Source organism: Oryzias latipes, chromosome 17 (genome assembly GCF_002234675.1).
Source record: "Oryzias latipes chromosome 17, ASM223467v1".
In the NCBI taxonomy this organism is placed as follows: domain Eukaryota; kingdom Metazoa; phylum Chordata; class Actinopteri; order Beloniformes; family Adrianichthyidae; genus Oryzias; species Oryzias latipes.
Window position 1 is genome coordinate 4,558,912 of NC_019875.2, and position 18,475 is coordinate 4,577,386.

The 18,475-nt window shown below is 39.9% G+C and overlaps 1 protein-coding gene across 4 annotated transcripts in view; it reads left to right on the forward strand.

The window, feature by feature from the left end:
* The window catches only part of piezo2 (piezo type mechanosensitive ion channel component 2), a 105,671-nt gene that overhangs the window by 53,105 nt on the left and 34,091 nt on the right, over window positions 1–18,475 (forward strand). For all 4 annotated transcript variants that reach the window (XM_023964911.1, XM_023964912.1, XM_023964913.1 and 1 more), the window contains 11 exons: window positions 100–330; window positions 854–974; window positions 1,424–1,617; window positions 1,796–1,944; window positions 2,993–3,166; window positions 5,102–5,379; window positions 13,628–13,788; window positions 14,924–15,094; window positions 15,181–15,312; window positions 16,236–16,436; window positions 16,532–16,736. In XM_023964911.1, coding sequence (XP_023820679.1) covers window positions 100–330; window positions 854–974; window positions 1,424–1,617; window positions 1,796–1,944; window positions 2,993–3,166; window positions 5,102–5,379; window positions 13,628–13,788; window positions 14,924–15,094; window positions 15,181–15,312; window positions 16,236–16,436; window positions 16,532–16,736 — 2,017 coding nt within the window. The remainder of the gene's footprint in view (window positions 1–99; window positions 331–853; window positions 975–1,423; window positions 1,618–1,795; window positions 1,945–2,992; window positions 3,167–5,101; window positions 5,380–13,627; window positions 13,789–14,923; window positions 15,095–15,180; window positions 15,313–16,235; window positions 16,437–16,531; window positions 16,737–18,475) is intronic.

Sequence of the window (18,475 nt, forward strand, 5' to 3'; positions counted from 1 at the left end):
GACTATTTTGATTTTGACTATATATCTTTATCTCTTTTAAATGAGCTCCTTGTTGGTACTCGGTCATCAGCGTTTGGTTGTTGCGTTCGTCTCCTGCAGGCTTGGAGCATCACCTACGTCAGCTGGCTGACATTCGTCTTCCTCATGTGGTCGTGCATTCTGTGGATGGTGAGGGACCGGAGGCGCTACGCCATGATGTCCTCCCCTTTCATGGTGGCTTACGGAAACCTGATCATCGTGCTGCAGTACTTCTGGAGTTTTGAGAGAGCTAAACCAGTGGCAGGGTTCTTCGTGGAGAAGAAGAACCCGTTCCACTCACTCTCATCCAAGGTTGACATGATTATCCTCTGTATTAGGAGACTTTTTTTTTCTCTCCAAGTTCATATTTGTTAAAAAGATCTCAGTGGTTAAGTGTGGTCCTGCGAGGGGACAGTGTTTTGACATGTTTTGGAACAGCTCTAGGACCTCAGCGTCTCCAGCAGCTGAAGCTGGCTTACTCTGCCTTTATGCAGTTTTTTTAATCAGTCATGTTCTGATAAATAATCTGTGTGTTTTTATCTCTCTGGAGACTTAAGATGCTGTCATACTTCATACCTGAGCTGAACTGTATTTTGCCTTATGTTTAGTTGAAAGTGCCAGATGAAAACAGGACATGTTTTAAAGGTTGGACAGTCCAATTTAAGTTTACAGAGTCAATCCTGATTTACTGTTTAAACACAGGATCCCCTCATGGTTTTTGGCCACCCAAAATTTAGTCTCAAATGATTCTAAGTAAACTGTGACTAGTTCATTGGTTTATCATTTCTTTTCTTGCTGGCCACCTCTTTCTAAACATTTTGTTTATTGTGTGTAGATGTTGTGTATGCTGAGTTTCTGGCTGCTGCTGAGACAAACGCTTACAGAGAGACAGGAAAAACAAAAAGAGGAGAGCGCCGGTCTCTCAGACGTTCATGTGGAGGATCAGAAGAAGAAGGGTAAGCCCTACGCTCCTACTCTGTTTAGATTAGAGGCACTTTCATTTAGCCTAATTAGTCAGAAATCAGGCCAACATGCACATTTCCTAAACTTGGTTTTATTTTTAACTGAAATTGTATAAATACAACCAACCTGGACTGGACTTGGACCAAAAGAAAGGTCATGCTTGATAACTTTGTGAAAGGATCGCACTGCAGAAAGAAAAATAGATTTAGACAAATTGTACACAAGCTGGATTTTAGTTTGTTTAAGGGGAAAAGTCTGTGGTTTTGTTTTTGGAACATAGATTCCACTAAAACAGGATTTGGGTAGAAATGAACATGTCTCCTTTTACTCTGAAAGAATTGCATTTTATTGGAAATAAAAGTTAGCTTTTCCTGAGGCGTGGCACAAAAATGAAGTCAGATGAAACTCAAGACCTGCTGGTATGTTTGCTCCACCTTTATAGAGGAAGAGGAATCCAAGGAGGAAGAGGAGCAGGACATCATGCATGTCTTTGGAAGCATGGTGATGGCTGTGCTGGTCAAATACTGGATCTACATCTGTGGCGGCATGTTCTTCTTCGTCAGCTTTGAGGGAAACATTGTCATGTACAAGATCATCTACATGATGATGTTCCTCTCCTGTGTGGCGCTCTACCAGGTACTGTTCACACCAACAACTCAGGGAAATCCATCAATATTTGTACAAAACAAACCAAGTTCTCATCTACAGCCAAGCCATAACCAATAAATGTCTCAATCCACTTTGGCCTTTGCATCAATTAAAGCATGTAAATGCTACAAACTGCTCTAACATGTTCTCATGGAACTGCTGTCAGGTGCACTTTGAGTACTGGAGAAGGATCCTCAAGTACTTCTGGATGTCAGTGGTGATTTACACCATGCTGGTCCTCACTGTGGTCTACACCTTCCAGTTTGACGGGTCTAAAGACTTCTGGTCAGGAATGCTGAATGTGAAGAATGAAAGGTGAGCAGCAGCTCTGGGATCCGGGATTCTGTTCCACCTTCCAATTTGGAAAGAAACAGTTTGACAGGATCCTTTGAGAAAATAAAGACCTCCTAGTTTCAGAATTTTCTCAAAAGTTTTAAGTTGTTAACACAAATTGAGCACAGCTAAAACAGTCGAACACTCAGAACTTGAGCCCCCACACAGCCACTACCTACGTTTTGTGCATAATGGATGAAAATTGGTCAAACATGAATATACGTAGAAAAAGTGAGATAAATTGTGGTCTTTACTTGAAATTTTCACAGATGTATCACGAATAACCCTCTTTAAAACCAACGTAGAACCAGAATCGTGTGTTATTATTACGCTGTCATTAGTGATTTGTGCGTCAATGATGTCATTTGAACTTGATGTGTGCGCTGTATACATGATATAAAGGTTATACATCGGTGGTACATGCGTGAAAAGTCTGCTAGACATACGTGGAAAGTCACAAATTTGCAAATACATCTTGCAAAATGTATGCACAATTGCATAAAATGTATGTAAACTATGTAAAATATGCAATGATCAAAAATGTTATACAGCTCAAAACCGAATTCACGTAAAGACCTGTCGGCTAAAACTCTCAATGAACATTTGCGCACATTGACGGACAACAAACGCAAGAAACACGTGTCAATGACATGTATCACGCATGTATCACGAAAGACCGAAATGTCATCTGTGGAAAATGTGAAAAATGTATGTGGTGGCCTTTTAAGAAAGAACACAAATGATCTGCTGCTCTGTGAGACCTTACTCACATGAAAACTTCCAAATTTGCATTCACAAAAACAGGAAGGTTATTTTGTGTATAATTTACTGAGCGCCATCTTCATAGAATGTATTTTAAATAAAAAATAAGATGAGTTTCCTTTTTTTAACAAATGTTTTCAATGATTTTGACCTTTCAAGGCAGTTTTAGAGTTCTAGAGCTTTAAAGTTTGTTCAGACTTGACCTTTTTGTTTCAGAAGATAACTTCTTTTCGTCTTTTCCTCCAAATGCGACCGTCTTTGGCCCCAGCCTGAATGACCTGGGCTTGGAGCAGTTCTCTGTGTCCACGCTGTTCACCAGGATTTTCATTCCCACCTCCTTCCTGCTGGTCTGCATTCTCCACCTGCACTACTTCCATGATCATTTCCTCCAGCTCACTGATCTCCAGGCTGTAATAGCTAAAGAGCAGAGCACCATTTACAGGTGAGATGTTGGATTGGTTCAAAACAAAACCCCAGTCTCAGAAGTTTCTTTGTGACATTATACTTCACTGCACACTTCCTTCTTTTGCATTACTCCTCCTTTTTCCTGTCACAAACACGTCTGTCCTGCAGCTCTGAGTCATTCATGTGTCACAGTGGTTTCATTGTTTCATCCGCTCAGCATCTCCTCTCTGTGATGTGCTTCCATTTCTCCTCTGCTGCCTTTTTCTCACAGCCACGCCAAAGTCAGTGGGCGTGTCTATTTGATCGTGAATAGGTGGGTATCTGCTCGCTTTCTCTGGCATCCACCATCATCCCAGTTCACCTTTGACTCTCTCCCTGTTGCAACAAGACGTTGGTCTGGTTCTCTTTGTTTGAAAAAGATGCTGCTCTGCATTTAAGATCCTTTCTGATATTTTACTCCTGTGTTTAAGGATTTTCTCATGGCTCCATCGGTTTCCTCTTCAGGGTTTTCTTGTTTTGCTTTGCCTGTAGCCTCTTTGTCTTTGGGTTTGAGATGATAACGAAATATCTTTCATCCTTCAAAACCCCCCTTTAGTTTTTTTCTTTTTAAAAAGGGAATCCCTTTATCTCTGAGAGAAAACCTCCATACCAAGCATGTTTGAACCAACAAGAACGTCTTCCCTTTCAGTCATTTGCCACTTATCCACACCCTGTCTGTGCTCGGATTCCCTCATAATTCCCCCTCATCTTACAGAAGCTGGTCTCCTCCAAACCTCTGGGCCCCTTCTGCCCCATTTCCCTGCATTTCCATAAATCTGTGCAGATGTTGAGTGACTTTTGTTTATCATATGGCCTCAATGTTCATCTTTTTTGTGTAATTTATTGTTCTGAGCAGCATCAAAGGAAAAATTTCATCTCAACAGAGCAAGTAAGTGGAACCACTGGAAAGCAGAATGCCTGTCGTGATATGCAGCCGGTTCATGTGAGAAAACCCAAACTCTGAGCGCATTGCCTGAGATGTTTAAGGGCTACTGCTTCCCTAAGTTAATGCAGATGTGATGCAGGGGTGAACTGCTCATACGTTGTCTTCTAATGAATGCAGAAGGAATGTGCATTGATTTTCCATTAACATGCCTGATGAAAGATGCTTTTCTTTTGTTTATTTAGCAGACAGATCTGATTCATCAATTGCATTGAAGCCCTTTGACTACCACCCGGATCATATGGTTGACTGTCTGTAGTATTCATATACTCGTGAGGACTGGTTTCTTTCAATTGTAAACTGAACTTTTTTTATGCCCTAAAATCAGACTTTGTTTTATGGGAGTGATCATCTTTTCAAATTGGGGTTCTGCATTTATCATTCCATTTGCCTCCACAGCCCATCTATCTGCTGCTGCTGCTGATGCTACCGCTGCTCAAACACACTTGACTCCTTTGTTTGGTCTCTAATAACGTCCTCCTTATCTACTGTTAGATCAACGTTGCTACCAGTCTCTTACACTAATGGGATCGCCTTTGTTAGCTTGTAAAGTGGAACTTCTCCTTCACTGGTTAAATATTTGGAAACTTCTCTCTTGAATGAATGGAGTGACCAACATCAGCTTAAAGTGTCAACCTGATGCTGAACGAATGAGAAAAACTAACTTTAATGGGCAAATCTTTGATCCAAAATGAAGGCCATAGAGGAACCTGGAGCGTGCTTTTTAAAAGAATAAAGCTTTGCTGATATGCATGTTACATTTCTCAGGTCTTTCATTCTGTTTTGTATCCCATTTTATTAGTTGGATGGTCTCTTTGAAAAAAAAAATGCATCTTAATTTTTTCACCGCAATTTTAAGTCAGATTTCTTAAGTTAGCTTGCTATAGAATGTAAAGGGATCTGGTTGGTCCTCATAAGTATATTAATACAGACTGTACGGTCAGATTGGTGAGGGTACATCTTGTGAAATAACTGCTCACCTGTCCTTAGGCTGGTGGACCAGGATGGCAGCCTACCGGACCTCACAATGCTTAGCGCCAGCTCTGTGGAAGGAGTCCTGTCTGAAGTCAGGCACCTCCAGGAGGAGCAGAGGAGCTGGTGCTCAGACAAAGAGAAGGAGACCCTGGTAGTGGTGATGGATGACCCTGACATGAACATGACTGAGGACAAGCCTAAAGTCTTCCCTGACCAGCGTCAATCCAGCACAGATGAGAGTCAGCACTATAGTGCTGGGTCTGAACCAGAACCGAGCACCGAGCAGAGCTCAGGTACTGCACACATGCTAACCTATAAACACTTCAGGTCTGCAGCAAGCACAGCTGCTGCTGAGTGTTACACAATCGACCAATTAACTTCTAACTGGTTTTTGAGGAAAGATGGATACGTGTCATAACCATGATGATTATTAGTTTATTTTTTTATTTTAACTGACCTTTATTTAGCTGTTTTGTTTGCCTCTTGAACAACTTGTCCACAAAAACATTTCATGATCAAATGATTCCAGTCTTTCAGGGTATTCCTGCTTTTGTTAAAGTCCCACTGCGATCATCTTTTGATCTATTTTCAAAGCGTTCCCAGTGGTCTTTTAATGATAATTATGCAGTTTTTAGACAAAATCAAAAACTTTTGTTGTTTTCAAGGACATAGTTTCTGCAGAGCGGCATGAATTCATTGGAAATTCACCACGGAGTTCTGGGTAGTGCTGCTTGCGCGGAGTAATAGGCCTGTGCTGATTTCCCATCATCCATGTGTCTGCACGCTCCCCTACTAGCTTACAGCCCCTCAAGCCGCTATCTCACACATCCGGTGCAACAAAAATGGTGAGCAATATCGTAGCCATCCAGACGTACAGTTTAGGTCAGATTCCTGCACAGACGAGGAAAACAGAGACCTTCATGGATCTATTTGTCTACAAATGGATCCATCAGAATGGAGCGGAGCAGGGAGCTTGTGGTCTGCTGATTGTCATTTTTATGTAACAACTACAAGCTTCTTCAAACAGCATTTTTTCCGTCTGCTCCTGATTTACTGTGATTCAAATAAGAAACACTCAAAAACGCAAATTTAAGTTTAATTTTATTTATATACGTCCTCCATCATTAGAAAAAAACCCACCAAAAATGTGATTTTTTTTTCTATTGGAGTGGGTCTCTAAAAAAGAGTAAACGCCTCTGGAAACATTGAAATTTATTTCTATGAATTTTTACATATAACCAGGGCAAATCGAACATTACGAGAGCATTATACCACACTGCTTGTTCATCTGTCTTTGCAAATTTCCAAGTGTTTTCATTTTTTGGACCGCAACGATAGCTTGATCCCTTTTACTTAGATGTTTCTTTCGTGAAAATACAATAACTCTCACACATATATGGTGTTAGATGTCTTTCTACGTCACCCAATGAAACATGTTTCATAATCTATTATGTAAGCAATGCTTTTTGAGAAACGCATTCCATTTACTGTAACTGAAACGGTTGTTATTGGCCCGAAAAACTGTTCTCCACTTTAGCTGTCCTCCTCCTCCTCCTCCTCCTCCTCCTCCTTTCACCGCCCTTCTCCATGTGTTTGCTTTGTTCGGAGGGAAACAGAGACACCCAGCACAGAGCAGAAACACATGGAGCGGAGCGAGGAGATTTATGAGGTCTGTGTACGAGGCACTTATGAAAAAAAAAACAACCATGAACAGAAACATACTAACCACAGTGTCTTCCATCATGGGAAAATGACGAACAAGGCACGGTCCTTATAATGTCCCTTTCTTATAAACCTGTGAGGTTTCACTCCAAAAGGCATAAACGGCACGTTTTAAGGTGATTTATGGAACGTGGTAGATTTGTTTGGTTTACCAGAGAAATGATCATGAGAAGTGCTCACTAAGCTTAGTGCCACCCAAGTACCACGGAGGAGGGCGTCTCTGTTTAACGCTGACGCTGAACTGTGGAGGTAAGCTCGACTGCTTTAGGCATGTGCCGTATATCATTTTATCTCACAAATATGCGCTAACTAGGTTCTCATGGATTGCTGAGCACTTTGCAGCTCTGTTTTGAAAACTTCAGCTTCTCATGTGAGATTTTGTGATGCCAAGTGCATAACTTGCCTTTTGAAATATATTGTATTTTGCTAATCATCTGACTTACTGTTATGACAGCATAATCACAGATGTAGAGGTGGCAGCTGGGTCTTTTGCATAGATCTTAGAAGGCCAAAACTGTGCTTTTGTCCAAACATCAACAACCTGAAAGGTTAGGAGCCAAACATAAATCGTTGCAGATTCTTGGGTTCAGCTGATTTGTTGTTTAATGTTTTTAACTGTGACACAGCGTGCAGCTCAAGTTCTGCTGCTTTCAGACCCCTGCTAAGATCAAGTAAAGCAGAGGACTGCCTGGCCAGTCTTAAATTAAAAAGTCGTTTATATACACAGAAACTAAAATGGGTCATAAAATGCAGACTTGCAGGACCTCTCCGTTTATAATGAGCCATTGCCTTTGTGTTTATGTTGCTATACACTCTCTTAAAATGTCTCACTGAAACAAAGGTGCCTCTATTAAAACACCAGATAATGTGGCTTATTTATGTGTAAAATCCACATGCATGTGGCATTCCCACACTACGGACAAGGTTTGATTCTTTACACTTAATCTTTATGGCTGGGTCATTAAAGTAACATGCTAAATTTGCTTGTTAATTTGATGAATTTTTTTTTTTTACACAAAACGGTCCGGGAACACTGTATGGTTGGAAGTATGTTACATCAGCCAATCCTAAAATTCATGTAAGACCTGTGTTTAACATTGAACTTCAGGCTTCATTTCCACCATGCACATCATCAGATTATCCATCCATTGTCTCTTCATCTATTCAGGTTTGAAATGAGTTTAACAGTTTAATCGGAAGTAAAAGGAAACTCTGTGGTGCAGTCACAAGGGGGCGCTAATTATTGTTTTTATGTGCCAGTCCTAAGTGTCGCTATATGCAGAGGATTTGGTCAAGAAGGTTATGTGATGTAAAGCAAGAGCCAGATCAGTCATGGGGATCACAAACAAAACTTTTGTTGTTGATCCGACATGACCCACGGTTAAGGACCGTCACTGGTTGCTTTTGACCTTCAGGGTGTCAGTGGAAATTGGACTTCTGTTGGTGGAAGAAGGAGAGGAGAAAGTTTCTCGGCACCGAGAAAAAAAGACAGGATTGTAGGACTTAGAGGAAGAACTCCAACAGGTAAAACGAGAATGTTGGTCCACATTGAAAGAAGAAGAGTGGATCTTCTGTGTTGAGGAGACGAGATGGAAGAGAGAAAAGATGGGGAGAAGATCATGAGATGGATGGAAAGAGAAACATAGGAGGAGAGATCATAAAAAGGGTTGGAAAAGAATGTTCCAGGTGTCCCCAGGTAGGAGGCTAGAGGAGAAGGAATAATTCTGGAAAAGAAAGATGGATTAGGTGATCCAGGGTATCCCCACAGGAGGAGGAGGGTGAGGGTAAGGGAAGAGGAAAGGTGAATTAACAAAATATGGAATGGTGAGAGGACAGAAAAGAACAGAATGGATGGAGGTGACAAAGGGGTTGACAAGAAGATGGAAACATGTTGAAGTGTCAGAAACATGTGACAAAGGAGGTTCCTGATATGTCCCTCACTAGAACTGCAACATTTCAGAGAGTTTGTGGGATTTTATTGCATTTGGTAGCATTACAACCTCTTTATTGGTGTTGGGTTGCAATGGAATTCATGTATTTATAATGCAAAAGATGGTTTGCTGTCATCCATTACAGTAACAGTGTAAATAGTTGGCATTTAAAAAGCAGTTTAATTGTTGTGATTAAGTATTTATACATTCCAATGTATTTATTTTATGTTTCTTCTTTAAACGACTAAAGATGGGCTGTTAGTGTCGGCAATCTGGGAGTTTAAAGACCCGCTCCGATGAAAATGATGTTTTTGGTTTTTGGAGGACATGTATAAAGAAAATTAACCTCAAATGTAGTGTGATGTAGAAAATACACAGGGAGGGCCACAAGGTCTTAGCCACAGGGAGAGGAAGGGGGGCAGGGTTGCTTTGCGCCAGCAGTTCCGCCCGCAATTCAGAAGGTGAATTTCTAATAAACTCCTGCAGCTCTGCAGAAACTATGTCCTAGAAAACGACACAGGTTTTTTTTTTTGACTAAAAACGGCATAATCATATTCAATTTATAACTATTGACAGTGGTTTACATGACTTTCTTTCAGAATAAAAGACACCCCTGTGTCACATAGAAACATTTTAATGGAGCAAATGTAGTTTGTGTAGTGTCAGCAGTGATTAAAAAAACAGTTAATGTGCATCTTAGCCAAACATTTGTACATCTAACTAAAATAAAACTTCAATGAGAGCTAATATAGTGATCCTTACCTTAGGGTGCATTTAAAATCTCCAATTAAAAATTAAAAATCCACCGGATAATCTGGTGCACCTTAATTCTGACCTCTAATTAATTTTCTGTGGTATACGCCAGACAAAAATCTGTCAACTTGTGATACGTACTGTCCATCGACTGTTTGTGAATCAGTTAAATGAAGTTTAAGTTTTAAGTAGTAGCTCAGTTGGTAAGGTGAAGGATTGCCACGCAGGAATCCAGGGATCGGTTCTCAGTGGGAATGAGCAAGCAATGGTAGTGGGACAATTACCATAACGCTACTGCCTACCTGTGAATGTGTATGAATGATGCTGGTGATCCTCAGAGAGCCACACACGCATTATTCAGCCAGGACTGAATGAATAATGCACACACTGTAAGCACTTTGAGCGTCTTGAAAAACGCAGATAAATCCAGTGCATTAATTTTATCAAGTTAGTTTACTTTAATTTTCGTTTTTTTTAAATACTTACTTTTACTTTTTACAGTTATTTTTAAAATTATAATTAAAAACTTCATTTTTCATTTCATTCATTTTTCTTTAATCTCTACATACAAACACGCACACTGATGATCTATCATTTAAATGGCAAACTGCTGAACTTTGATCTATCAGTGAGTCAGATTTGGTAGTTTCGAATGGGTTCCGTCCTTTTAAAACATGGAAGTGCTAACCGTTTAAAAATTGATCATGTAGAAGAAATTAATGTGCCCGGCTTGAATTACATGAAACCAAGTCTTTCATAAATCAGAATAGAGCCGTGAAAGAAAAAAACCTGGAGCAAGATTCATGAGAGTTCCACTGCATCCATATTTCATACCAAGCCTCTTCCAACTGTTGGTGGTCATGCGCTAGTGAACCGTGGAAAAACAAACGAAGAATAAGCCCCTCCCTGCTCATGGTGTGAACCATTGGCTGTATTAGAGAACTGGACTGAGCGAGGGTGACATCACCCGGTTTCTAATAAATAAGTTCAATACAGTCGCCATTTTCTGTGATATGGCCATTGCCATGTTGGAGTCCACCTGAGTGGAAATGAAGCCTGAAGGCCACACCCCTTTGACTAAAAGCGGGCTCAATCTGTCAATCAAACACCTCAAATGTTTGACATGACACCTCTTACTTTTTTTGAGGCATCTGATTGGTCAGTTTATAACTTGCTTAACTTGTGCTACAGGTAAGGGTTAATGGCCGACGAATTGTGCGTTATTACTTTTTAACGCACGCCGTGGAAGCCTGAACCGTCCTCCGCTTCGCGTCGTGCGTTAAAAAATAACAACGCACACTTCAAAGGCCATTAGCCCCCTTATACCATGGTAACCTAACAAAGCAATACATATTAACCAGTTTTAAGGTCTTAATTCTTGTATTTTTTCCGATTTGGATCCGTTTTTCTCACAAAAAGCGGACTATTTGTAAATGGTCCGCATCGCGCTGCACCACCGCTGCAGTCAAGATTCGGCGATATATATATGCTGATCTTTCCGATGGGTTGAATAAAGCATCAGTTCAGAGAGGAAGTTCTCCTCTTACCGCTTGTTTTTGTCCAAATGATGAAGCAGAAGGTTGTTTTAAGGAAGCCAGTGCATTGATACGCACACCCAACAGCCAATCAGAATCGAGTATTCAACCAGACCATGGTATAATAAAAATATAAAGACCAGCAAAATGATGGTTATCAAGAACATGTTAAAAAAAGAGGTTTCAGATCCAGAGCGGTTCTTCTGACCCACAGAATGACTAACAGCTGTTTATTCCTCTATACAAGTTTATGGGATTTTAGCTTTTTAGGATCAGTGGGGACTTCCCAGTGGGAAGGGGGTACTCAGTCCAGTTCTCATCTACAGTCAACGCAGTATGCTTAAATTTTGTTCATGACATTGCGCTATCTTGAACATGCCCAGTGTGAATGTAGTTTTACCCTCTGCCTAAAACCATCTGTCTCTGTGGTTTAAAGAGGCTCTGGCATGAACCACAAACACCTGCTCATTTTGGTGTCATAGAGACCAGAATAAGGTTGAATAAAATTTAAAACTTCCAGATAATAATTTTGTTCATCTGGTAAAAAGCTGATAACTTAAACCTGAAAAATCATCTGTCTAATCTTTAAAAGAAAATCTCTTTATGATTTGAGACTTTAATCATTGAACCAGACTGTCGGCACATTCATTTGGACAATCCGTTCATTTCATAACAGGGCAATCATTTTGTTTCTTTCACTAGGATGAAAAAATGAAAAAAGACAGCTGCAGAACACATTCAGCTTTGCTGTTAAGGAGAAATTAACTAAATGTGTTTATCAGATTGTGATTGTTGAACTCATTTCTTATTAACTAATGCAGCTCAAAAAGAGAGTATTCCAAGCATTAAAATACTGTTCTCATATTACAGGAAATTTAGAAGCTTTTATTGTGTAGCAGAATAACAGGAGTAACAGAAGTCAAGTCATCCTTTCCTTTTTCCAGAGGATTTAAGTTTTAGTGATTTTAGTCCTGATTCTGTTTTTTTGCTTTCTTTCAAGTTTGAATTGATTTAATTAAAGTCTTGAAGTTTGTGTTAAAATCCATGCTCAGCTTTTGGGTTTTCTTCTGTTTTTTTTTGTTTTGTTTTTTTACTTGACCTGTCCAACAGCTGAGCAAAAGGTGAGAACTGAAGGCCTCATGTTTTGGACAGATTTTACTGTTACAATGTTTGTATGAATCTTCTCATACACAAGGTGTATATTTGAATAAACCTCTTTTGTAAGTTAGACTAAACTTTATCGATATTGATTATATTTGTAACAGTTTTTTGTTACCGAACGGAAAACAAGAGGAGGGAAGGAGAGAGACGGATGTTGGGGGGGTTAGAAGGGGGATTATAGAGGGGGGGGTGTAAAATCATATAGCAACAAGCAACAAGTTGCTGGAAGTTTATAGTCAATACTGTCAAGTGTAGATGTATAGTAAATCTAAAAGGGGCGGGGCCTATCCACACACACTCAAACATTATAAACATACCTGTTGGCTCCAAAAATCTTCACATATAAATATGTCAACATGTACACGTTACAACTACCATTCACACACGCATAATTGTGCATTCAGACCAACATTTCATTCAGTCAAACTATTTGTGCAAAGGTGAGCTAACACCTGTTTATGTTCTTCTAAAATGGATGATGGAATGTAACATAAAAAGAGGGAGAGTGCCCAGGTATCCCCACACCAAGGTTCTTTTCCAAACATAGTTCCTGACTCAACATGTCAGAATATCAGAAGTTTACACACGTTTGAACACCAGAAAATCAAGGACACCCAACAAAACCAAGTCTGAACATTAGGTTAGCACAAATGTAATGGTTAGAAAAACAAAACACAAGGAAACACAAAACTCTGCATACCAGATTAGACGCAAGGCAGCAGCCGGAGACGGCTGATGTTTTTCAGGTCCTGAAGTTTGTAATTGTGTTCTGGATTTTCACAGACACTCTGCACAAACATTGACTGTTCACTAAAAATATAATAGTTGGGGCAGCTGAGCTTCAATTTAAACTTTTTGAATTGTTTCAATCTTTAACAGTATCTACATCTGAGATTATTTTCACTTTGGAACTTTAAACAGAATATTTTTTATCAAAGGAAACTACATTCACTTTCCCATGAAAATGTTTTTGCTACAAGTATTCTATGTTCAAGGAAACATGTTTTTCCTATAGTTAGTGTTCAGAAAACATAAAGCTCAGCTTTTTATGGATTCTATAAAAATAAAAACATAAATGATTTGATTTTTTAAGTTTTTTTTCTAATAAGAATTATTAAAAGTGACAAGCAACAGTTTTAAAACTGATGGAAATTGAACTTAAAAAGTTTGCCTAAACGTCTTCACCGGACACAAGCAGAGTTGTTTTGTTGAAGCTAACATAAGAAGGTGAGCATGAATTGACCATCACTACAGTGAGTAGCAGTAGAAAGCAACATAAAGTTAATGTATGCATCTCAGAAGTATTTTAAAAAAGGAAAGTTTATGGAAGATAAAGTTTAAAGATGAGTGTAATTTTACACTTCAAGTGTGAAATTTGAAAACATTTCACAGGTTGTCTTTTTTAAGTAAACTTGGTTTCCTTTTCCTTCTCTCTATAGACCTGAAGAGTAAATGGCACCTGGTGGTTGACCGTCTGACTGTACTCTTCCTCAAGTTTCTTGAGTATTTCCATAAGCTGCAGTTGTTCATTTGGTGGTTACTGGAGATCCACATCATCAAGATTGTATCCTGCTACATTATTCTATTGACTCTCTATGAGGTAGGACTCGCATTCATCTGAAACATGGCAAACAGAAAAGTTCAGCTTATTTAAAGTTTGAGTTTCACATCATTTATTAGGTCACAAATCAGGAACAAAAGAAACCTCAGAAGAGGTTCCAGTGTAATAGAAAGAGAGGATTTTTGTTTGGTGTTCATCTTTAAGACACGTGGTTAATGTTTATTTTCTGTTGGCTGCGGCTATTTTCAAATTTTGGGGCTGGGGATGAAGTGTACCTGGTGCACTACCGGTCAAAGGTTGGTAAATGGTAAATGGTGCGTAGTTCTACAGCTTTTCCTTTTTTATTTAGGCCCAAAGCGCTATGCAGCCACAGATCCATTACGATTCACACACTCACCCAAACACCGCGGCAGAGCTTCATGTAATCACAGGATTACTGCTCCATGTCTGCACCGCTGTCGCACCAGTATACTCTATACCAAGGGTGCCCAAATCAGGCCTCGAAGGCCGGTGTCCTCCATGTTTTCCAACCAACCTGTCATTGAAGCTCCTTATAGACTAAACCAGGGGTCCCCAAATCCAGACCTCGAGGACCGGTGTCCTACATGTTTGCCAACCAACCTGCCACTGAAGCTCCTAAATGGCTAAACACACCTGATCCAGGTAATCAGCAGGAAATAAGGCAGGGTTTCTGGAAAACCTGCAGGACACCGGCCAACGAGGGCTGGATTTGGGGAACCCTGGACTAAACACACCTGATCCAGGTAATCAGCAACAGATAGGGCAGGATTTCTGGAAAACCAGGAGGCTGGACTTCAAGGCCTGGATTTGGGCACACCTGTTCTATATGGACACGTCTGAACTTCTGTCTGGTAATGTATGTGTAAGCAGTTGTTCTGTAAACACAGACAGTGCTGGGATAAGTGTTCAACGTTTCTGTGTTTACATTATGATAATGTTCTAAAAATGTCAGCAGCTTCATGGATTTATCCTGTCAAACAAATTGCTTATGTCTAGCATTTATTATTCACATCTTTTACCTGTGACTAATGAGACTGTTCTTTGTGTTATTTTTGAACTCTGTCCCGAAAGTCTTTTAAATAAATGAATGTTATTTTAATTTAGAGCAGCATGAGCAGGTTCTTGTCCTCATCATCCGTGTTGTCTTTTTCAGGTGTCTTTGCTCAACTTTGTGTTTCTGGTGTGCTGGGCCTTCGCGCTGCCTTACAGCCAGTACCGACCTCTAGCCTCCAGCATTTGCACTGTCTGGACATGTGTCATCATTGTGTGCAAAATGCTTTACCAACTGAAGACTATAAACCCTCCACCGTTCGACTGCTCTTATGTATGTACATTTACTGTCTTTAAAAAACCCAACTAAGATGTTCTGAAAAGTGTCTTTTAAACGTATTTTGATTGTGTCTTTCTCAGGTAGAACAATCAGGAAAATACACTGGTGATAGAGTGAGTGAGGTAAAAGAGTCTCTTTTATATAAAATACCGGGGGATCCAGGCAACTGGTGGGGCCTGAAGAAAACTGAGGACCTGCTGGGCTACCTCAGGGTAAGAAAACAGGGAAATGTTTATGTCATGTTATGTTTCGTGGTCATCATCTCATACTTTATTGTGTCTGTTTGGATCTTTTTATACATTAAAAAGAAGAGTAATATCAATGAATCCCCAAGCATTGGTGCCATTAGCCTAAAGGTTGATTGCAGCTGCTTACACGTTTACACTTCCATGAGAGTTCGAGAAATCTGTTGAAATTCATTTTAAAATGGTACAAATGTCACCACCTCTTAATTTTAAATTTCTTTTTTATTTTAAAGTATAATAGGTTCTACCAACCTAAGACATTTTAAAACATTGCGATTCGTTTTTAAGTCATCATATTATCAAGACTAATTGGGACATTAGTAAATTTTGTATATTTCTTACATTTACCTTGGACCCAAAATAGAGCCTTGTGGAACTCCACACATAAAAATTGCCGTCATTTTTTTATTCTGGGGGGGGTTGCCAGATTGAAAGAGATTTTTCAGATCTTTGATGCCTGGCGTCTTGGTTTTCTATTATCCTATCATCTTTTTATCATCTTGGGTCTTTCATGTGAAAATGTAAATTTTAATCTTATTTAGTTTCATCGTCCCAGCAAGAAAAACAAACAGTTACACAACATCTTTTATTCCAAGTACAATAAAGCTTTTAAATTTGAGTGGCTACTCTTGACGATCCGAACGTACCTGTCCCATAATCACCTTTAAATTAATTTATTATTTTATTTTATACATTTTATTTATTGTTCGCATACGGTTTTTAACTGTCATGTCTTTTATCTGTTCTTGCTGGACAACTGTTTTAACCGAATTGCCCTTGGGGATTAATAAAGTTATCCATCTATCTAAATAACATGCCATAATTATTAAAAGTTTTAATCATTAAAAGTTGAATACATTTAAAATGTTTTTCTCTTACTATCTATGCAGAATAACCTCTTGATGCTGGCTTTGTTGGCATTTGAGGTTACTATCTACCGCCATCAGCTGTACTTCAGACTAAGGAACAAGCTGTCGCCTCCTGCTGCACCAATCATCTTCCATGACATCACTCGCCAGCATCTGGACATGGGCATTACCTACTTCATCAAATACTTCATCAACTATTTCTTCTATAAGTTTGGACTTGAGGTTCAAAGTCCATTGTAGTATTTTTAAAAAATGTCATCATGAGGTTCTGAGCAATGTGTAGCTAGCACTGTTTTGTGTCATGTCTTTTCTTTTAGACATGCCTTCTGTTGGTGGTCAATGTGATTGGGCAGCGTATGGACTTCTACGCCATGCTTCACGCCTTTGCTTTGATCGCTGTCATGTATCGACGCAGAAGGAAAGCTATTGCAGAGATTTGGTCCAAGTACTGCTTCTTCCTGGCTTGTATGCTGACTTTCCAGTACTTTGTGTGCATCGGGATCCCACCTGCAGCCTGTAAAGGTTTGTGTTTGAACAAACCAAAATTTAGTCAATTAGAGGTGTGCAAGGTCATGTACTTGGAAAGCTTCTTCTTATTCGTCTTTCGGCTGCTCCCTTTAGAAGTGACCCCTCTGCCTCATCTAGCCCTCTCCTCTCCATACTCTTCCATCATTACATCCAGCTACATTTCCTCCTTCACTACATCCATGAACCTCCTCTTTGGTATTCCTCTAGGACCTTTTCATGGTAGCTCCAGCCTCAGCATCCTTTTCCTAACATCATCACTTTTTCTCCTCTCGATGTGTCCAAACCATCTCCATCCGCCTCCCTGCAATTATCTCCAAAAATATCTAACCTGAATAATATAAAATGAGGAATCTGATGGGTTAATGCTTTACCTTGTCCATCCTGGTCTCTCCCACAGAGAACATCAACATTTTCAGCTCTTCTCCATTCTTTAGATAACTTCTCACTCTCTATGATCTTATTAAACAGTCTGTGCTCTGTGTCCATGGACTCTCAAGTCTCTGAAACCGTCAAATAGAGCAACACAAAGCAGAACTGTAAACGATTCGTATATTATTGCCATCAAAGCTGTGAGAACGCATCCTTTTGAAATGTTTGTGTCCTGTTGGTGTCCATTCCTGCCCTCTGGCTCAGACCATGGCGATCGTTTTTGGGAGGGGTACTGCTTTGCACAGTCAGTTGTGTGGCAATGGTCATTGGGACTTGGTCATGCTTCCAATGCCATCATTCTCCAAGTACCAGCAGCTGCTAGTAAAGTGTTTAAGAGTCTTTTGGTTGGCACGAAGAGGGTATGCAGGTGACCCTGCAGTGCCCCCCATGTGTAGGTTGGACAAGAAACTGTCTGATTAAGGATTTAGATATGGTTAGGTTCAGCTCTCTAGATTTCAAACCAGAATCTCCTTCTCTGACTCTGCAGTACCCTGTGTGTGTAGGTTAGATGGTCCGTGTAGAATGACATTTACCATTAAAAACTGAACCAATTTTGGGTGAGGTGAGGAGGTGGTTCAGAGACTCAAACACAAACATTTATTTGAGTTGACATTAATGGAAATGTCTTAGGTCTTTGTAATGCTCTTTAAATGACTTTTAGTTGCAGCTGTCATGCTTATGCTTATTTGGGGGCGACAGTGGCTCAGGTGGTTGAGCGGGTCGTCCAATGACCGAAGGGTTAGCAGTTCGATCCCCGCTCCCACCAGCCAAAATGTCGTTGTGTCCTTGGGCAAGACACTTCACCCTCCCTGCCTCCAGTGTGGCTCCACTGGTGTGTGAACGTGCATGAATGTTCCCGGTGATGGTCAGAGGGGCCGTAGGCGCGAAATGGCAGCCACGCCTCTGTCAGTCTGCCCCAGGGCAGCTATGGCTACAACAGTAGCTACCATCACCAAGTATGAATGAGGAGTGAATGAATAATGGACACAATGTAAGCGCTTTGGGTGTGTCTTGAAAAGCGCAGATAAATCCAATCCATTATTATCATTATTATTATTATGTTTGGGATGCATTAAAATGTTTTGATAGGAGTATATTTTAGTAATTACAACCATTCTAAAACTGAATTGGTCAAATCTGTTCCATACACCATAATTTTCCATTATGGAAATTATGTTTATCTTCAAAGATCAGTCATTTAAAAGCTGTAGTCAGGCCACTTTTTACATGGTGTCTCTGTAGATTTGGAGAAAACCTTATGACAGGGTGCCCAGAGAAGAACTGTGGTATTGTAGAACAAAGTC